Source organism: Bos indicus x Bos taurus, chromosome 7 (genome assembly GCF_003369695.1).
Source record: "Bos indicus x Bos taurus breed Angus x Brahman F1 hybrid chromosome 7, Bos_hybrid_MaternalHap_v2.0, whole genome shotgun sequence".
Lineage (NCBI taxonomy): Eukaryota > Metazoa > Chordata > Mammalia > Artiodactyla > Bovidae > Bos > Bos indicus x Bos taurus.
In genome coordinates this window covers 75,891,776-75,914,277 of record NC_040082.1, presented here as the reverse complement: position 1 = coordinate 75,914,277, position 22,502 = coordinate 75,891,776, and the positions used below count along the sequence as shown (strand labels likewise).

At 33.8% G+C, this 22,502-nt stretch overlaps 1 protein-coding gene across 8 annotated transcripts in view; it reads right to left on the bottom strand.

Annotated features, from left to right (window-relative positions):
* The window catches only part of DMXL1 (Dmx like 1), a 126,863-nt gene that overhangs the window by 57,096 nt on the left and 47,265 nt on the right, over window positions 1–22,502 (bottom strand). For 5 of the 8 annotated variants that reach the window (XM_027546940.1, XM_027546941.1, XM_027546942.1 and 2 more), the window contains 16 exons: window positions 22,289–22,378; window positions 22,107–22,209; window positions 20,876–20,995; window positions 20,376–20,597; window positions 16,031–17,716; window positions 14,681–14,788; window positions 12,704–12,873; window positions 12,082–12,179; window positions 10,925–11,090; window positions 9,645–9,906; window positions 7,357–8,450; window positions 6,703–6,894; window positions 3,902–3,978; window positions 2,529–2,656; window positions 1,779–2,027; window positions 1,329–1,442 (listed from right to left, as the gene is read on the bottom strand). In XM_027546940.1, coding sequence (XP_027402741.1) covers window positions 1,329–1,442; window positions 1,779–2,027; window positions 2,529–2,656; window positions 3,902–3,978; window positions 6,703–6,894; window positions 7,357–8,450; window positions 9,645–9,906; window positions 10,925–11,090; window positions 12,082–12,179; window positions 12,704–12,873; window positions 14,681–14,788; window positions 16,031–17,716; window positions 20,376–20,597; window positions 20,876–20,995; window positions 22,107–22,209; window positions 22,289–22,378 — 4,879 coding nt within the window. The remainder of the gene's footprint in view (window positions 1–1,328; window positions 1,443–1,778; window positions 2,028–2,528; window positions 2,657–3,901; window positions 3,979–6,702; window positions 6,895–7,356; window positions 8,451–9,644; window positions 9,907–10,924; window positions 11,091–12,081; window positions 12,180–12,703; window positions 12,874–14,680; window positions 14,789–16,030; window positions 17,717–20,375; window positions 20,598–20,875; window positions 20,996–22,106; window positions 22,210–22,288; window positions 22,379–22,502) is intronic. The other 3 variants (XM_027546945.1, XM_027546946.1, XM_027546947.1) reach the window with 1 other exon arrangement.

Genomic DNA, 22,502 nt, shown 5'->3' with positions numbered 1-22,502 from the left:
ACTCTTTTTCTTCTGGTTAGCAAACTGATTAATCATATCATGCCATGTTTTCTGTAAATGCTCTTTCAGTTACATCCATGACGGATTGTATTCAGAATAGTTTCTGGGTTCTTATCGACAGATAAGCATCACAAAATTTATATGTGGCTATACCCAGCCTCACCACTGAGTAAACCATATGTTTTAAGCATCCTGTATTATTTGGACACCATGTCCCAATCCAAGAGGTTAAATATATAGATGCAGATAATTTTTTTCCCTTTGATTATTTAGGATTTGATAAGTGGTGAGATAAGAGTTTTTTACATGGTATTTGCAACTAAAAACAGCTAAATCTGAGTGGTTAAACAAAGAACAACCTGGACTTCGAGTAAAGCTGTTTATGTATCTGTGCTCAGAAATGTTCTAGAATTGTTAAAATTGAGACTTGCTGACTGGTTAGTAAGAATGTATTTTTAATTTTTCATAAGTGTGTGGACATTCTATTTCAAGAATTTATCCCCTTTATAATATTTTACATTAACACGATCACAGTTTTCACTTTCAGTAAGCCTATAAACTGTACTCCCTCTTAGACTTTGAAAGTTCTTTAAATGAATTCAAATATCTGAAGTCAAGTATATATTCCAATGGGAATTTCATGTTAGTCTTTTCTATTTTCATCCATATAAAAATTAAGCACTGGAAATTACTCTTTAAAAATTTCAAAGGAGACGTTATAGAAATTAAAATATCATTTAAAATTTGAAAGCCAAAATTATCACATATGGGCTAATAAATCACAAAAATAAAACAAAGGCAGAAAACATCATGAAGATTTTTTTCAGGTCAAAAAGCTTGTTTCAATCTTTAAATAAATTATATAGTTTTAACACCAGGAAGTTTAGAAAAGATAATAGAACTGTTTAAAATATTTACTTTACATGGTATTATGAACACTTAGAAATCCAAAATCTCTAATGGCCAGAATCATGATATGCAAACATAAAGCAGCCTTATTTGAAATGTTTTTCCAGTCACTTCAAGCCATAGTCTGATTTACCACGATTAGCACTGATATTTCTTTATTTCTACCCATTTAAAAATACATTGAAGTCTAAGGAATAGAAAACATTAAAATGAAGAACTAAAGCAAAATAAAAGAAGCAGGGATGGTTTTCTAAAATGCTAATCATTATTTTAAATCAAAAATATGACTTGATTAATGGAAAATTTTCAATTTTCTAAGTGCCAAACAAAATAAAATCGGCCCACTGTATCCCGACCCTTCCAAAACAACACAAAGCAAGCTGAACTGTAAAAGCCTATTTCTAAAGCTAATATCTTGCCTGCAAGACTGGGAGGGCTATGAGAACTGATGGTTGAAAGAGCTTTGGAAAAGCCCACACACTCCATGGAGAATACCACTACCTGGTGTGGGCTAGGCATAGCAAAGTACCTTCCTGCCAAAAAAAGAAGAGAGAATCTGTATTTGGGATAGAACAAAAACCAATGTTACAGTATTTTTCAAAACAAATTAAAATTTCAATAGTAAACGATTTTAAATTACATTAGATAGTTCTAATCACTGGTGTACCAGTATCTTAAAGTTTAATAATTACACCAGAAACTTCATACTGTATGTTTTCCATAAAACTATTTATTCATGCTCTAAGAAAATGGTTTGTAACATAACTTCCTGTGAATAAATTAAAATGTAATTACATTTAACAAAGTTATCATTCAGATGAATAAAGTGGTAGCCTTCAAAAATAAAATAAAACAGATTAAAAACTAACCAGGTAAAGCTTTTGAGTGTGCCTGTTCTTTGCTGGGAAAACGCGCACCTCCACCAAATACAGCAGACCACATTTTTTCATTTAGAGGGTGGGCTACAATCCGAAATAGTTCGTTACTAGAATGTGTTGCCAAGCCATGGATGAACAGACTAAGATACACTGCTGTGAGAATCTCGCAAAGCAAGATCGTAAGTCCTGACTGGGCTTCCTCCCCAGAAGAATTCAAAAGTTGAACTAGAGAAGTTATTCCTAGGAGAAAGAACAAATATAGCTACCATTAGCTACCACTAACAATAAATTTAATAAATAAAAAAATAACTACAATTCCTAATTTTTGAAAAAATGTTATAGCATCAGGATAAAAATATTTTCTTCCACAGTTTCATAGACCACTAGAGGTTACTGCAGTTAATGCCCAAGTGTTGAGCTATCTGTTCAATTTACACAGACACTGGAAATAACAATGTTTTTCTATTACAACAAAAGCAAAAGTATAAAACGCGATATGACAAAACATTTGAGTTATTTTAGTATTATGATAAAGGAAAAACTAATGTTATATAACTGGATAATTTGTAGTAAATGATGAATAATGAATTGGAATCAATTCTAACAATACTTAACAATGATTATCACACAACAAAACCAAACCAAACCTATTTTTTCCTCATCTGATTAAGTTCAATAAAGCTAAGAAAAAACTTGGGTGTATATATATATATACACATATATATATATAACTTTTTATACCTGGCCATTGAGCTGGTGATGTATTGGGAGTTATGGCTTCATCTAAGCTTCCTGTTTTTAAGGAATGTCGATGGGGAAGCAGTACTGTCTGATACACCATTCCAGTAAACTGATTTGTTTGAAATGAACTGAGAGAAAAAAAATTTAAATAATAACTATCTATAGTGACCTCCAATTGCAATAAAACAATAATAACAAAGAATGACCTAAAATGAATTTCACATTTAATATTTCTATGTTTGAGATCTAACATTTAGAGTAACTTAAATACAAGCTTGTGTGTATTAGTTATACTGCTTTACATACATCTAAATACTATATTGTATACTCTAGTACTATAATAAAACAAAGTGTCCTTTAAATTTTCTAAATTAAAACAGATATGATAGCTTTTAAATATATTTACTGAAAGTCATAAAATACATACAAATGAGAAAACTATTATTGACCACAAATAGGAAGCTTATATATCACAAAGGTATATAATTTATATATCGGTAACAAAGTTGAAAACAAAGTCAGTTTAGGTTCAGTTTGACATTTAACGGCTAGTCTACCCTATGTCAGGGTAGGCTGTGTCAGGTACATGCACCAGATAGCACACGTTTAATGAGAAACATGGAAGAATGAATTAGTGTCTGGAAAATGAAGACAGGATTTCTTCTGAAATGAAGCAAAAATAAAAGAAATAAATAGATCATTTAAGAGGAAACCTAAAAGAAAAAAGGGATCCACAAGTTCCAATATCTGTCTCATAAAAGGAAAGAGAAGAGAGAAGATAAAATACTTAAAGAAATAGAATTAGAGAATTGCAAAGAAAGATATAACCCCATAGTGTCAAACAATATGTTTCAAAAGCCCAGAAAAATTACAGTGAAACCTTAGGACATAAAGAAGAAAATCATAAACATCAAGGACAGTGTAAAATTTTTCTTAGTTCCAAGCCAGTCACTCCCTCCTCTGTGTTCCCTGAACTTTTTACTATCTATCATGTCTATCATGATCAGTGATAGAGTACATATCATTTAAGTATGATGTCATACTACATATCATTTGTAAGTTTATATGTTTGTCTCTAACTAGCATGACCTTAAGGAAGATCTTATTCCAGTGATATCACAATGTCTAGCATTAGGCAGTGATCAATAAAAGGCAGTTAAATAATTGTAAAGAGTTTAACGTGAGATGCATTTGCCATAAAGACAAATGCTAAAACTTCAAAGATGAGAAAAAATGACTCAACATTTCTCCATATGCTTTTTGCACTAGCTAAAGTAGACTGCTGTATACATATTCCTAAAGCAAGAGCACACAAATTCTCAAACCTCAGCAGTTACTACAAACATTCTTAAATTTCACAAGAAGATATTTACCTGTAATTATGACCACCACAAAGGCACTGATAGATACAAGCAGAAAGTGAGGCTGCTAACGTATGCATTACATATACCTGGGGGGAACAAAAACACAAAATTAATTAATAACTTTTAAAAACCGAACCTTTTTCAAGGCCTAATATAATTAGCATTTTTAAAAAAGATGAAAAAACTATTTTGCCCTAATAAACTATTTCCTTTTTTTCCTTAATACTCATTTCTGTCTGGAGATGTCTCACTACAAATACACACACAGACACAAATAAAACCTGAGGCCTCTGGCAGAAATTATAAAATACACAATGGCTACCTAATTTCTATTTTAAGGGCAAATGAGAACAGATGTTAGCTATTCAGCAGAGCAATGAGCCATGTGTTAAAAGCAAGCCCTTTAAGACTCAACCTGTTCCCTCCTCAACCAAAACATAAAGCCCTGCCTGATAATGACAGTTCACTTATGAATTATTCAAGTTACTACAGAAAACAATTTGAAGAGAGTGAAACTTTTGAGAAAGGGAAAGGTATGAAAGATAGCAACTGAAGGAAAATGCTTGTATTAAGGAAGACAGAGCTCTAAACATGGCATGACAAGAGAACTAACAGAAGTAGATCTGAGGATGAAGGAGAAGCTTAATCTAGGTAAGAAAGTAGACTATTCAGAAAACCAGGTTCCTGATCTAATTATCAAGTATGATACTCTCTTGTGCAGATTAAAATCTAATTGCTATTTTTCCTTCAATTATCAATAGACATGTGACATGAATTAAAGTCAAGGATAGCATCATATAAACAAAGACAGCAAAGACCACATATGGGAGACTGCAAAAATAATATTTCTAGCTTCTCTAACGAAAAGGCAGAGTCTGTCTCTCCACTTAATGAGTTTGGGCTTACTTGTGACTTGGTTTGTGCAAGAGGACACAGAAAAAGTGACATGTTATTTCTGAACCTAGTTCTCTAAAAGCCTTGCAAATTTTACTCTGGCTCTTTAAACCCCTGAAACCACTATATGAAATAACCCAGGTGAAATGGTTAACTTTACGTGTCCATCTGACTGGGCCAAGGGGTGCGTAGACATTAGGTCAAATGTTATTCTAGGTTTGTCTGTTAGGGTGATTTTGGATGAGATTAACATTTGAATTGGTAGTCTGTGAGTGGGCCTTACCCAATCAATTGAAGTACCTGAATAGAACAAAAAGGCTGAGTATGAGGAAACTTCTGCTTGGCTGCACTGAGCTGGGACACTGATGGTCTTCTACTTTCAGAAAAGAACTGAAACAATGGCTCTTCTTGCATCTCAGGCTTGCTGGTATTTGGACTGAAACTAACACTGTCAGTTACCCTGGCTCTCAGGCCTTTGGACTCAGACTGGAACTACATGATCTGTTCTCCTGGGTCTCCAGGAGATGCCGACAGATCTTGAGACTTCTCAGCCTCCATAATGAAGTGAGTCAATTGCTTAAAATAAGCCTCTTTCTATAAATACACACTCACACTCCCTTTCAATTCTATTTCTTTAGAGAACACAGTCTAATACTCTAAGCATGCCTACTGGTAGCTGAGACACATCTCAGAGTCTCTGGTCATCCTAACGTCTCCTGACAGTCTTGCAGATGGCCCACCAACCACCAGAAAGTAAATAAGGCCATCTTAGGTCATCCAGTGGAGAAGGCAATGGCACCCCACTCCAGTACTCTTGCCTGGAAAATCCCATGGATGGAGGAGCCTGGTGGGCTGCAGTCCATAGGGTCGCAAAGAGTCAGACACAACTGAGTGATTTCCCTTTCACTTTTCACTTTCACGCATTGGAGAAGGAAATGGCAACCCACTCCAGTGTTCTTGCCTGGAGAATCCCAGGGACGGGGGAGCCTGGTGAGCTGCTGTCTATGGGGTCATGCAGAGTCGGACACGACTGAAGTGACTTAGCAGCATCAGCTCATCCAGAATCTAATCAACATGTTTGCTGACCAAAGACAAATGAGGTATCCAGCTATCAATCCAGCTAGCCCAAACTAGAAGAACTGATGAACCAATCCATAGAATCATGAGCAAAATAAATCAGAGCTATTTTTAGCTATTAATACTAATGTTTCAGGGTGGTTTTTAAGCAGCAGAAGCTGATACATCAGGGATATGTTTATTATTAAAGTTAAATATGGAATGACATTTGCTTAAAATTAGCATAATCTGAGGAAAATTAAATTCCTAGTTCTATAATATGCAATGTGGGCATTTATTCTACTGGGCAGTACAAGAAATAAAGTGGCAAAATTAATTTATAAGGGTTAGGTTATCCAGGAGGGTAAAACTGTAAGAGAGGCTACCATTAAACAAGAAGAAAATGGAAACAGAATATCACAGCTTGTGAGGTAGGGGAGAATCAGATGACAGACTGTGAGAAAAAAAAAAGATACTTACATACTAGTTCTTTAACACAATATTGTTTCTGTCTCTAAAAAACAATCAGCGTTTGTTGTTTTTTTTTTTTGGCTAAGTGTACACTAGAGAATTACTCATAAAAGCATACATACATACTATGATTCTTACCTAAATGAAATGGTTAAATAAGATAAAATTAAAGTTAAAAAAATGAAGTACCCTTTGGGTAAATGATACAGGTAAAATGAGCCTGACCTACAGTCAAGTTTTCTTTGATCAAAATCAATACAAACTTGGCTACATAACAATCACTAAGCATAGGATGATGTTTAAATCATTTATAAAAAGCCTTAACACTTACCTCTTAGCTTTATGACAGTATATAGTTTAATTAAATGTTTGAAACCAAACATACTTACTTTATTGCTCTGGATATCAGGATGGGGTGGTGAATCAAAGTTAATTATGGCATGTAGAATATCATGTGTTAGATTACTAAGGTGCAACAATGGATTGGCAACAACTGTTTTGGCACTGGCTGTACGAGCAAAGAGGAGAGGTACTGAGGTCTGTTCTGAAAGAGGACTAGGAAATATTGGTTCTGCTGTTTCCTTAAAAACAAAGGGGAAAAAGGTTAATCAACTATTTATAGTTATAATCCATTACTTAAGTAAGTCAGGGGTCTCTTTGAAAAGCTTCAGAACGATTAAAAATTAAAAGCAAAACAAACTTTTTCAGAGTTAGAAGAGACCTGAGGTGGTCAACCTTCCACTGATTATAATGAATAATGATGGGATAATATTCTCTTATTATCACCTCACAAAGCCTTCATATAAGACTGTTTAATATGAACTAAGCAGACCTTAGGGTCTGACAAGAAACTGTCCTTAAGCTACAATACATTCACAGCTCTAGAAATTCACAATATGAAGTGCAACAAAAAGTAGCCTTCCTTAAAGTAACCATAATTAGGACAATCAACAATTTGAATATTTAAAAACTAAAAAAAGCAATCTCAAAAACTGTTTTTCATAAAAGTACTATTTGGACTGGTTATCATGTAAGTTACATACCTGCTGAGATTCTTGTAAAAGCAAAATCAATTCCATTCTCACAGATGCAAGACCCCCACCATGGGATCCATGAAGTATGCAGTAACTAAGAAACATCCTCAAGAGAGACTGGTATTTCAAAAGCCACTGTCTTTTTTCCTGAAAATTTTCTCTCAGTTGTTTCACTTTTGTTTGATGAAGCAAATCTTCAGCATCCTCATTTAGTTCAACTGCATCTTCATTTTCACCAAATGCAGACTGTACTTCCTCAGGATGTGAACAATAGTCACAAGTTCTCTGAAGGGCTATCACCTCTTTTTCAAGCCAGTGGTATAGCTGATATCGCAGTTTTCCACCATCTATTTCATAGCCAGTAGATAAAGTACGAAGTTCTACTGTGAGAATCTTTAAACAGGCTCTAAATTTTAACTGAACTGCAATTACATCTTCTGATGGATTTAAAATGTCATTTTCATCTAATGCGCTGAGAGATTCTGTGTAATTAGAACTTGTTTCATCCATTTTTTCCCCAATTTTACCCTCTAAAGGTTTTAGTTCTTTCATTGAAAGTGGGACATCCTCATTTTCTTCATCGTTATCACTGTCCCATTTTAATTCTAAAGAATCATCCTGAAATGCAATACTTGGTTGGCTCCAGTCAAAAGAAAGAGTGGAGTTTGATTGCTTCTCTGAGGAACCCTCTGAAGAAGATCCAAAACCATTCATTAGTGATTTTGACCAATCAATTGCTGAAGACTTATCTTCCCTTGCATCCAATTTTAATGGAGAAGAAGGAGAACAGTCTTTACTAGTATCCAAAAAACTAGATATTCTACAAAAAGGTTTTGTTTTCTTGATGACTTTTGGCATCTTTGATAACACCTCCAAAGCCAGCATAGGGCAGCCAGCTTTTAAATGAGCACTGGCAGTAGTAAAAAATAATCTTCTTTCACTTAAATTAATTGTTCCTGCTAGTCCACTTTTTCCTGTTAAACTCATGTGTGTGGAAAATGCATCAGATGATCCAAAATGACGTCTCAGCAAAAGAGGATGTGTTCTTAGGTAATTGTAGAAATTAAAAACTGCAGGATTGCAGGCTGACATCATGACTTGATCTGAAAGTAAATTCATTTCATGAGCCAAGAAAAATTCTTCAAGAGTTTTTGAAGAAGTTTTGTGTGGCTCCTTTTCTCTATCATGACACCAGTATCCACCTGGTCTTATGAGAAAAATTTAGAAGACCACACTAATACACAGCATTGAATAGACAAGAACACATTTGTAATGAAAGTGTTCTAACACAGTAGGAAAACAAAGGTTTGCTGATTTCGCATCTCTTCAAGTAATAATCTGAGATATTTTAAAACATAGTTCTTTTTCCCCTCCTTTCCTGGATACAACTTCTCAGTCAGTCTGCTTTGCTAGATCTTCCTCACCTTCTCTGCTTTGAAATGCTGAGTGTCCAAGAGTTCAGCATTTGACTTCTTCTCTATCTACATTCCCTGGTTGAACACCTACAGCCCCATGGCTTTAAATACTACCTCTATGTGATAACCTGTACATCTCTAGTTCTAGTCCCAACTCCAACCTGTGAATCTAGAACACTGTATCCGAAGGCCTACATTGTATTTCCACTTACATGTACATAATCTTGCCTCAAGGCTGTTTTATTTACTGTGCCCTTGGCCTAAAAATCACTCTTTACTCATATATCTGCATTGGCTGATTACTCACTCATTTCAATTAGATTTGATGTCAAAGGTCACCTTATCTGAGAAGCCTTTTCTATCTAAAGCAACACTCCCTAAGATCTGCTCTAGCCTTCCCACTATCATTTACCCACTGCTCAAACTAAAAACCCAGGAGTTAAACTTGACTCTCATTCCCTTCAAATTCCATATCCAATTCAGTCCTATCTAGTCAACATTAAAATTACAGTCCAAATCCAACCACTTTTCTTTCACTGTATACCACTATTTTCTTCAAAACATTTATATTCAATGAATTTGAATTTTATAATTCAATGAATTATGTGAATTTATATTCATAGATGTTGATAACATCTATGTTCAATACACTGATTTAATAAAAACAGAAAATCCAAAGCCCTTGGTTTTCAAAGGATTTAACTTTCTGGGAGGGCAGGAGGCGGGTAATAAACTGTATACATAACTCTGTGTCCCCAACTAAACCATAAAGTCTTGGATGATTTATGTCTTCAATTTGCTTTTGCATTATCCTTAGTATCCAACAGTGTGTTCTGAACCTGGTAAACTCTTAATAATTAAGATCTTAGAAGTGTTGCTTACCATCATCCTTTGTGACAGGTTGCTTTATTAATGTTTCCAGAGCACTACTATAATCTTCTAAAATCCAATATGCCATACTTCGAAGGAAAGGATCATAATGCATATTTATATTCAACATATTGAGTTCACTGACAGGAGAATCAATTCCCAAAATTTTTTTACGTAAAATAGATTTATATGTTGCAGATGTATCAAATTCAGACTCATAGAGTCTTGCTATTACAAGAGCCAACTGAATGTCATTCAGTTTCTCAAGACATACCTTCAAAAAGAAGAAATATTGTTTATAAATAAGGGTATCTTTTGTTTTAAAAGACTCAAACTGACAATATCTGAAATTAGTGAACAAGGATAATAAGTAAAACATGGTGCTTACTTCAGCAAATCCACTTGACAACACTTATGTTAATTTAACTGGTAGTAAAAGTGGTGGTGGTGGTCGTTTAGGTAGTACCTTTAAGTATACACTTGCAAAAAGACTTAGTCTAACGGAAAAATACTGAATAATTCTAATAACATCAATTTAAATGACATATTTTGTTTTAACCTTGAGTTTTCACTCTTTCCCATCCACCTCAGCAGACTGATGTTTCCAAATCAAAAAGCTGTTTTGAATCATTTGTATGAAACTCTGAGCAAAAGGGCAATTTGAGACAGAAATGTTATATTTTAAATATTTATAACTTCTTACAAGGTTTACTAAGAAATAATCAGTTAACAATTTGCTAAGGTTCATCAACTAACACAGAGCCAAATATAGGTCCAAATATATTTAAAGTGATGAGACTTCCCCACTAGCTCAGCAGTAAAGAATCCACCTGCAATGCAGGAGACTCAGGCTTGATTCCTGGGTGGGGAAGATCTCCTGGAGAAGGGCATGGCAACCCACTCCAGTATTCTTACCTGGAGAATCCAATGGACAGAGGAGCCTGGTGGGCTACAGTCCACACATTCACACATGACTTAAGCAACTCAGTACACAAATACATGTTTAAAATGATAGGACAAATTTTTTTCTTTTTTAACCTGTTTATAAATATTCTTAGGAGGCCGATCAACTCCCTATCTCAACCAACACAACCTGGTTAATTTTAATTCCATATAAATATCATTCAAGCTAAATGACAAAATTTTAAAGTCACTATTAAGTATTACCAGTTACTTTATGCATTAAGCCTTGTGTTAGTTCCATTATACTTAAGTTGAAATTAAAAAAAAATTTAAACCATAAAGAGCTTAAAAGGATGACAATGATATTTTTTAAAAAAAATCACTCATACCTCAATTGCATCTCTGAGGCAACCAGCTAAAAGAAAAAATGCTGCTGAATGTTCAAATCGTTGTTTTCCTAACAAAGAAAAAGCATTTTTTAAAGCTGCTTTACGCCATCTCTCATCCTCAAAATTGTGTCCAAAAAACTGTGTCATCTTGGAGTCTTTTTGGGATCTATAAAGAAAAATAAAATATGAAAATTTGGAACATAAAGTTTCTACATCAGAACCAACTTTATGAAGTTAGCCACTTAGAAGTTAAAACTCAAAAGAGACAATTAGCAGTTCATAAATTAGTACACATCTGTTTCTTTTCTGAGCAAAAAGAACATTTATGGTAAACATTTACTTTTTAACATAAATTTCAAAGATTACTGAAAAAAAATTCTTTCAAATTACAAAGAAAACTGCATTAGCAGCAGTTTGAGAAATCATTTTTAAATCTATACAAAATATATAATTTATATTAAATTGTGTTACTTTACCATTTAATCAATTGCCTGTAGGTACCCCCAACTGCCCACCTGAGGATGACTTTGATGATAAAAATCATCATCACCAAGGAATTTGTCCTGAAGTAAAACTTCTAAGAGACTAAAATCTAGTCTCTGAAAGAACTGACTGATACCATGATTTTCACCAACGGTTACGGTTCATATGGATACACCTAGACTGAATCCCAAATGAAGAGTGAACTATTTATGGCCATTACATTCACCAAGCCTAGCTGAGGACAAGTGAATGAGAAAAATTCTAAATGACTCTAGCTCAAGAATGGGTTCAGGGCCCTTAGGAAAAGAGTGGTTTGGAAGGTTAAGTCTGGTCCAAGAGCTCCTGACAGGGCAGAGGGTAGATGCATTTTCAAAACTCCACCAATTCATCTTCTTCCCCGTTCTAGATAGAAGTTTCCGGTTTAGTTCTTTGTCCTACCAGAGCATCATAAGACGTTATTAAAATAAGCAAAAAGATGTTTTTCTGGACTGATAAACCTAAAAAAAACTGAATGTGACCTCATCAACATTCTTTTGCTCTAGCAGACACCTGGGCTTATTTCGCATGAAGTCTGCTAAATACAAAAATAACTAACAATCTACATGAACCACACTAACAAGCACAATAAATCTACTTCATACTCTTTATGGAAAGTTTTTCATTTTTTCACCTACCTATATAATCCCCAAATCACAGCTTTCTTTTTCATTGCTAGGTAAAAAATGGCAGCATCTAAAGGATCATTCTTTTTATAAAAGGCTGCTTTGGCTACCTGTAATTAGAAAGTATTGGTGAAAAAAAAAAAAAAAAGAAAGTATTGGTCAAAATTTCACAGAAACAGTTTTTAAGTAAACAAATACTTTTCTTTATATATAAACTGTCATACATTCTCTACTTAAATGTTCAATAAATTAAAAAAATATGTGAATGAACACATGCATATGTATATGTAAATTTATTTATTTTATAATTACAAAAGTAATCAAGGTCACAAAGAGGTAGAAACAGGACTAAGCTTTCCATGACAAGTTCTTGAGTACTGCTTTATTTTCCTAATTGTGCATATATACTATTTGTAAAAGACAGATATATACTACTAAATAAATATATCAACTAGCAATTTAAGAATTAGAATATAAATTTTTAAAAATTACATTAACATGCTATCCTGAAATATAAAGACTACTTAAGAGGATTTTACTGTTTAAAGAGTAACGGGAGAGTAAATATGGAGTATCATTTCAATAAACATGCAATACATATTATTTCATTTTTACACCAAAATAAAACACTCACCTTTTCTATGCACTTGCGAAGGATGCGGGTATTCCGGACCCACCAACCCACACCCATAGCTCTAAGTTCAGACCACGTGGGATCGTCTTTTTGCATCGCTGGCAACATGTTCAGTAGTTCTTCTTCCGCTACTGAATGAAATGCCCAGGCAAAATGACTAGTAGAGAGTCCTGAAGAAATATCAGAAATAATGTTTATAAGAAATATGACTATATAATTATGATCGAAACAAATGCTCATATTTGCAACAGAAAATGCCTAAAAGTTTATATGTAAGACTTACAGAGTTATAATTATTAAATGTTTGAGGTTGGAGGGACTATGTGTTGGGTTTTTATCTTGCTCCTCCAAATAACTTGATCCCATCAATATTTTCTACAATGAGTACATATTGTCTATAATTAAAATATATTTTTTAAAAAAAGATTAAAAATGCTTATGGACAAATGCCACTGTGCTGAGTCTTTCTGTTCTCTAGTGTGTTTGATCTCCTTTGGTCAATATGTGTCGTGTGGATTTAATTCCATGGAATTAAAATAGCATTGAGACAATACAGATGGTGAACAGAACTTAAGACTGCAAAAACTCTGGAGTCTAAAATGCATAAATTAAATTTCAGCTCCATCCTAACTAACTATATAACTATGGGTAAGTTACTTAGTCTCTTAGATTCCTCAATTTCCTTATTTACAAGATGTGAATAACTGTGGCACCTACCTCATTACATTCTTATGAGGATTAAAAGAAATAATATAGTTGAAGCATTTGGGATAGCACCTAGCACATAATAACTTTTATTACCCCGTATAACCATATTAATAAGATACTTTTGTATTTATAAAGTATCATTTACATCAGCAAGTCTCTCGATCTATTGGCTCACACATGTGGTGTTAATCATTCAGTTTCTATTTTGTCTCTTCAAATTACATTTTGTTTAGCATTACTGAATGAAGTAAATGATTATAAGATTTGGCTTTTACTTATACAAACATATGAATTCAAATTTTTAATGTAATATACAATGACAAGGAATCTGAATTGCCCACAATACCCAAGTCTTTGGAAATAAAGAAACTGTAAACAAAAAACAAATAAACATCTATACTGTGAATAGACTGTTGTTCTAAATTATTTTTAGATTCCCTAATATCTCTCAACCAAGTTCAATAATTTTTCACAAATAAATAAATATCTGATTTAGAATTTTAGCTTCTCTTTTCTAAGACTAAATGCAAAATGAAAGGGAGGAGGAAGAAGAGAGAGGCAAGAGACAGAGACCAATGAGCAAAGGTTAAGCTGTAGAGTTCCAACAACACTGCTTAAACTTTTAGATCCTATAATCCGAAAAGCTGGCTCTATTTCTTAAACTTGGGGGTACTGAGTCAATAAATACCTTGTTTTGTTTAAGTTACCTTAAATTTAAGTAAAGTATTTCTGTTACTTTGGAGTCCTGACTAATAATATAAAAGTATTTAAAATGTTATTAAACTAATATCTGAAATACATATTAATGTTAATAGCAGTTTGGGGAGTGGAAAGATTTTTATTTTCTATGTTCTGTATTCTTTCTTTGTAAAACAATTAAAATTGAGTGTATTTCTCTATTAAATTATACTCAAATTTGGGGGGGGAATGAATTTAGATGGATGTCAATCAAAAAGGAGAATAAAGAAAATTTAAAGAAATTAAAGAGAATGAAACAATACTAATTGGTCTATAATGTATAATGCATTTGAAAACATATGATGTAATATTCAATTGTCCAAAATTTATTTCTTCAGTAACTCTATGAAAAAAATTTCAGTATTTTAAAGCAAAGAAGATGAGGTGAAAGCCAATGTTTTTAACACAAATTAAGGAAATTCAGAATGTGTCAAACTTGTCATGATCATATCCAGGCAAAGAAAAGGTAAATGTTCTTAAACCTCTCTTCCACTTGGCTGACTTCCTTTTACTACATTACTACCAAATCACCTTGGCGAAGGAGTTGAGCTCGATAAGCTGGAAGAGAAGTTGTAAGAAAAGTATGAAGTCGAACAGCCAGAAGAAATTTTAAGCCACATTCATCAAGAGTTTCTCCACCTATAAAACAGAAAAAAAAAAGTATTTTTACCTATAAAAACCCATTTCAAGAGCAAAACACAAGTAAGTGATAATAATTCCGGCAAGCAGGGCATGTCACAGCACCAAACTCAGGGTAAAACATTGTGAAACTGACAAAAGCTATCAATCTAAATATTATCTTTCTTTTTTTCTGTATCATTATACATTACAGGAAAAGCTGTATAGTTAAATAATTTAAAAACTAATAAAGAGAACAAATTGACTCAGGATCTCTGATTTTTTTTAATAATATAATCTCCTCTGACATGAATATTTAAATTAAAATCTGACGGAATTTTAAAAAAGTTTAACCTTGTGGTACATGGTACAATATTTTCCATATTGATCCAAGTCATATGCCCCATCCAGTAACTGTTAACACTACAAGAAATGGCTACATGGTAGCAGGACCTGATTTTTACTTTACATGAAGAAAAACAAACAGTTGTAATATAGTCAGATCAAGAAATAATATCTACTAGTAATATTTAATATTGTAATTTACAACCAACTTTTCTTAAAGTTTTTTTATTATCGTTATTCTGTTTTCTTAAAATTACCCTACATTCTCCTTTCAAGCAAAGTTCAAAGGGTGCATCCTACGGACCTATATCTGGTACTTAAGGCTAGGCTGTTAATTTCAGATCTTACTTGAAATCTGATGAGAATTTTATGAATTTTATTCATAACTCAGGAAATTAAAAATAAAAAATGCCGAGTGAGGGGAAGACCTAATTTTAGTAGGTTTGTTTGTTATTCTAGGAAGGAGTATACATTAATGGTAATTTTTAAAAACCTCAATATTCAAAAACCCAAGTTAATAGTGAATTGCCATGATGTGAGAAATAAAACACTTTTATTTTGGGGTATCTAAGATGTTTGTTAAAAATGTTAACTTTCACTAAACTCAAAAGTAATGGATTGGATTGGATTTTTGTTATTAAGTAGACAGGTAAAATGGACTGGATTTTTGTTATTAAGCAGAGAGGTAAAAATGAATTGGCATAATGAATCTCTGTGCACTTTCTCAGAGTATTGTAACTTATGGGATAAAGAACATATATTCAAGTTAAAACTATTGTGAAGGCAACGATGATGAGGTAATAAACCTTTATGACTATCATTTTTACAAAAATTATTTAAGATTATTTTCTGTGAAAAAAATAAGTAAAAATATTATCATCAGTTTTTCCTCTAATCCTCTACCCAATTTAGTTTTACCTTGGCTTCGGTCTCTGCTTTCTCCAATATCAGTGCTGGTAGTTGCAATTGTATCTGCTAAAGCCATCAAAGACATCTGCTCCATCCGGCTGAGTCCTGGTAAACTAGAATGAAGTAAGTGGCCAGAAAGAACCTGAGCATGCTCAGGACCAAAGTAAGTTGGACTGTATTGTGAAAGGTCAATAACCACAGGCTCTGTATTTTCTTCATCTGCCTCTAACACATGACGATCAGTCACTAAAGCTGGCATCTGAAAAAGCTCATCATAATTTTCTTTTGACAACTGGTTTGAGTTATTTAAGGTACTCTGATTACTAGATCTCTCTAAGGATGAGTAATAGCTGTCATCATCTGCTGCAAGTAAGGCATATAAAGGAAGTGGAGGGACGGAATCGATTTCTGTGTAGTCTGTATTTTCAGTTTTGTTGAATGCCTGGGGGTCTCTAGAAGTACTTCCACTAGCACTGATGGTGAGAGACCTAAGGCGGCGCTCATGATTAGATTCGGCTTCATTCAAAGCCACGACTTCCCCGGCAATGCACTTGACAAGATGTGACAAGATGGCCTTTGCTCTCCGAACTTTGCCAAGATCCATGAGTTCCAAAAGTTGCAAAGGATGGTACTGAGGCAAAGTTGGGGAAAGAACATGAGCTGCTTCAAAAAGACCCGAATCTTCCATATCCACAGAAGGATCAAGCGCAGTTTTCTTCCCACAGATCTTCTGTGCAAGACTGGTCATGGATCGAGTCAGAGTTTTCTTTGGAGGATGTAATCCAGAACTTGATGAGTTACTCTGTTTTATTAAACTCGTTATAGATGGAGTGCTCCCATTACATGAATCTGTTGTAGCAGGTTCTTGTTTAGAAGATGGCTGCCACTGGGAATACACATGCATTTCACAATCCATCCCTACCACCAGGATGCCATCTCGGACCCAAGATAAAGAAACAGGAAAAGGTGGAGAGCCTTCTACAGAAGAAACCAAGTCCACACTTCGTAACAGTACAAACTGAGAAAGGGGCACAACTTTAGTACTTTCCCAGAGAGGAAACGCCAGGCTTTCCTTTCCAGTCTGTTCTTGTACTTTGCCAGACAGGGGTCCATACATAAAAAGTTTTGATCCAATTCCTACAGTCAGAATATGAGAACCATCTTCTCTAGACATCCAATCTAAGTGAACTAAATGCTTTGTGTTTGATGTGACACTTTCTTTACTAGATAAATAGATCTCTTGTTTATTATAGGCCACTAAATTGCTATCAATACTTATGCCAGAATCCAACACTGTATTTAACTCATCTAAATGAATTGTCTGCTCAAGGACCCAACATGAACCTCCTGTAGACTCACATTCAAAAACACTTACATGCATCACAAAGTCCTGAGAAGATCTACTATTAGACATAGGCTGCTTATATGCTACTGCTAAACGATTTGTGTGTGCACAGCTGACTTCTATAGGCCTACCAGGTACAGTTATACTGCTATTGCTCTGTAGTCCATCTTCAATAAGTAATGGCCATTCTTCCCAAATGTATGTAAGATCTGTTTCTCCATTCTTTGATGTGGCAGATTCTCCATCTGTTACTCTACATCTCCAGAATCTTACTTTCTCATCTGAGCATGAAGTTGCCAATAAATAAGGTGCACTGCATATGGGATATATGGAAGAAGAACTCAGATGTCCTAAAATTAAAAAAACCCATTAACAAAATGTCAAATGATGTCAAAATAATCCATTAATAAAATGTCAAATTTGGTTAAATATGTCTCTCTTCTTGTACTAAAGGTTTTAGTCTTTTGCATGAACTAGCGTTAACAACATGACAGCCAATATTTAGCTTAAGGATCAACAAAAGCAGTAAGCAGCTTTTAATGACATCAAAATGGTATATAAAAATGACATTATTATCAAAACCTTGAGCCAAAAAAGAACTCAGAAAATTTACAGCTAAGGACTCTTTGACTAAATGAGTATCTTATGGCTAAACAAAATAGCTAGACTAAGGCAGAATTAGAAAACCTAAATTCTAGTCCTGGTTTTCAATCCAGCATTCTGTTCACAGCTCTTTGCTAGCATTATATATTATTATAAATCTAATTTCAAAGATATCAATAACTTAAAAAATTCATCAATATTCACTGGCTAATTCTCTATAATATTTTAAAATATAACTGTGTGAATGCCTTACGATTATTTAAGCACTAAAAGGGCCTTCCATGATTGAAGCTGTATTTCAAGGAAATGATGCTGAGAAGATTCTCAGATGGGACATACGTTTCCTTGGGTTTAATGTAATCAAATACTCAATTTCCTAAATCAGCGTTGGCAAACTTTTCTTAAAGGGCCAAAGAGTAATAATTAGGCTCTGCTAGCCACAGAGTCTCTGTTGCAACTACTCAACCCTGCCATTGTAGAACAAAAGCAGCCATACACAAAAATAGACAAATAGGTGTGGCTATGTCCAAACTTATTTATGAAACAAGTAGGTTACCCATAGTTTGTCAAGCCCTATCCTAAACTATTAAAAATAAATTACTAATCATAATATAAATGTTGTATGGAACATCTATTGTATTTTAAAAGCATATTTCAACGTAGTGTTAGTAAGTTTTTTAAAAGTCCTCAAGGACTTAGCAGTACTACAAAAGGACACAATTAACACTGTCCAGTAGTTTCTCTGAGCTAAAAAGATAATAAAGAGTTTAGTGGTGGTTTAGTCACTGCTAAGTATGTCTGACTCTTGCAACCCCATGGATTGTAGCCTACCAGGCTTCTCTGTATTTCCTAGGCAAGAATCCTGGAATGCTGTTTCCTTCTCCAGGAGATCTTCCCAACCCAGGGATCTAACCTGCATTTCCTGCACTGCAGGTGGATTCTTTACCGCTGAGCTACCAGGGAAGCCATCCTTTCACAAAAGTCTCAGTTTTAAAAAAAAATTGTTAAGACTAGGAAAAAAAGCTTTTATCATATGCTACTGTTTTTGTCAAACAAAAGAAATTTCTTCTCCTGCCCTAGGACTTCTTTTTTCTTCTAAACTCAACTTGCACCAAAGATTATTTTTAGAAACATCATCAGTTTCTCTTACATTTGCTGTAAAAAATTTTTTAGAATTGAGTAGTGAAGAGTATACTTTTTTGGCTAAGGATGCTGCTGCTGCTGCTGCTAAGTCACTTCAGTTGCATCTGACTCTGTATGACCCCATAGATGGCAGCCCACCAGGCTCCCCCATCCCTGGGATTCTCCAGGCAAGAACACTGGAGTGGGTTGCCATTTCCTTCTCCAATGCATGAAAGTGAAGTCGCTCAGTCACGTCTGACTCTTCGAGATCCCATGGACTGCAGCCTACCAGGCTCCTCCATCCATGGGATTTTCCAAGCAAGAGTACTGGAGTGGGTTGCCATTGCCTTCTCCGATGGCTAAGGATAAAAGCTCTTAAAATTTCAATACAAAAGTCATTTTTTCCCAAACTTTAACTTTCCTTGCACTGATGACTCTTTTATTAAAATATACCAAAAAAAAAAAAAAAATCTCAGAATGTTTAAAAAAATTTACCATGACACTGTAATACTCCTGCTAACTTCACCAATTACAAAAGATTAAGTGCTTGATTACACAGCAAACTGAAGAGCATTCAAAGTAACTAGTCAAAAGTGATAAGTAAAGAAGACCAAAAATCCACACTATGACTATGAAAATGAAAGAACTAGGTGATTAAAAAGATGGATTTTTGTCTTGGTTTTCATGATACCCTTGATACCTTGAAATTCTGTACAATGGAATGACCTGGAAGGTTTGTCAAAACAAGACTGCTGGGTCCCACCCCAGAGTTTATGATTCAGTAAGTCTAGGGTATGACCCAAGAATTCTTACTTCTTAACAACTTCCCAAACAATCTTGATGCTGCTGGTCTGGGGACCACATTTTGAGGACCACTGCCCTAAGGATGAGGATGATAAATATTTATCAGGAACTACACTCTTAAGAGCCCTTCACAGCACAGAGCTCCTGGCCGCCATTACCAATATTATCAGTTGGCAAATAAGGTGCAACTCCATTATTAACTCTGCCCTGCAAACTTCCACTTCATCTTTACCAAAGGATAATAAAAATTTGTCTTGGAAATCAATATTTAAGACAGTTCTGGCTGACAAATGCCAGAGTAATCATAATGAGAAAACATAATGAGAAATTTAAAATTTTTATTTAGGATATTGAAAGGTATTCTTTCCATTTCTGCGTCTGTGTCAATTTAAAAAGTGGGAGTTACAACTATTTTTAAATATATAGTAAACCTTCATGCACTGCCAAATGTATCAGTCTTTTTTTACAAAGTTTACACACCTGCTGATGGCTTAACACTTATTATCTCAACTCCTTCTGGCAAATGCAACTCTTGGCTATAAACCATTTCTGAAGACAGAGTCAACTTGCTGGTACTCTGGAGATTTGCTCTGCAAGCCTGATACTTCTGTGAAAAGGGGGATAGGATCTTCTCTGGAGAAGAAGAATAATGTTCTTCTGGCTGCCAAGCTGCTTCAGATATTTTTGTATCTACTTTTTCATCTATAAAACATAAAAAAAGAACCAAAACACTGGGAGGGAACCCATATAAACATTAAAATTGCTAAATTTTATAATCCAAAACTGCCTTATAAAAGATAAAAATGAAACATATTCCTATGATTCTTTAGGACAAGAAAACTGAGAAACTGTTTTTTCCTTAATTAACAATAAACTGCAATTATCCTGTCAATAAAAACAGCTTAAAAAAATATCCATCAATCTATATACACATACTTTGTTAATCTAAGTCTACTAATAGAAAAAAAAAAAAAACTCACCCAATGAGACAGGAATGGACTTTAAATGCAAATTCCACATGTGTAACAATGAACGGTTGTCTTGGGTGCACTCTATTACAATTAGGTAGAATTTTTCAGAAAATCCATTAGGTGAGCTGCCTGTTGGTATTAATGATATATTTCGCTATTAACATAGACAGCTATTAACATTTTAATACGAAAAATGAAAAATAAAGAACATTCTGTTGATATAAATAACCCTTTACATCCGTATTTATCATTTTCAGCTTCTTTCCATCATTGTATTTAAAGGTTACAAAAGCACTATAAGCATTTTTGCAAAGTTCAAAATTCTCAGGGAAAATGATAGAAAACTAAGAAAGCAGTGGCAAGAAATTAGACATTCAACATAAAGGCATAGAATTCAAAAAGGTACTTCTCAAAGGAGGAAAAAAAATGGAAAAAGGGTAAAGAAATGATGTACAAGAAAATAAAAATAACCTGAAACAAATACAGAATGCAGTTATTATTATAATTTGAGTCTTGATCGACTTTTAGAGCAACAGTACACAGTGTACAGTTCCTTGGTAAGTAAAGTTATTTTTGAGTTTGGTTTGGTTCTGTAATCAAAATAACCAAGATATTATAGCTTTATTTTCCTGTTTTTCTTAATTTAAAATAACAGCTAATACTGGGAGGATAAATTTAATATCATTTTAAAAACTGCTTAATTATAAAAAAGTATTAATTAAAACCGCCTATATAATTTTAAGTTTGTAGCTAATGCTTTAAATTGTAGATTTTTAAAGGGTCAGGTGTCAATATCATTCAAATTATTAGGGCAGGACCCCTCCCATGCAAAGAGCACTCACACATTAATGATAAAGAAAATGTCTATGATACTTTTTTAAAAAACATAATTGATGTGAGTTCCCTGGCAATCCTGTGGTTAGGACTCTGCACTCTAACTGCCAAGGGCCTGGGTTTGATCCCTAGTTGAGGAACTAGGATCCTGCATGCCAGGTAGTATGGCTAAATATAGATTAATTAATTAAAGTATTTTAAAAAACCATAACTGACAAACTCCTTTAATTTTTTCATTATTATTGCCTTAAGAATAAAAAGATACTGATATTTATGACAAAAATTATCACAAATGTACATAGGAAAAATTTAAACTCAGACATGAAACATTGTGTCAACTTATCTTTATTAACTGCCTAACATACTGTACATTTTATATCTCATTACATAAAAAATTCTTCTTTACCTGCATCAGATAACATTCTGTCTTTTCCCAGTCTTTTCTTCTCAAGATTATTCAAAATGAAGTCTTCTTGAAAAACATGAAGCAGTTGGGTTTTTCTGCCTTGCTGAATGTAAATAAATACCAACATAAGTTGACATACATATTATTTATTAATGCTAAGTGGCCAGAAAAATAATACTTACAAGTTTGGTAATGGGATCTAATGCAATAATGCATCCTGGCCTGGCTGTTGACTGTTGACTGACGATGTTAAACACTTCACCAACATATTTCTGTTTTTGAAAAAATGGGTATTTCCTTTATTAAACAATTAAATTTAAAAAACAATAAAATGATGTAAAATTTGAGGCATAACAGACAAACAATAAATAAGTTCAGGTGAGACTAAGTAAGTTC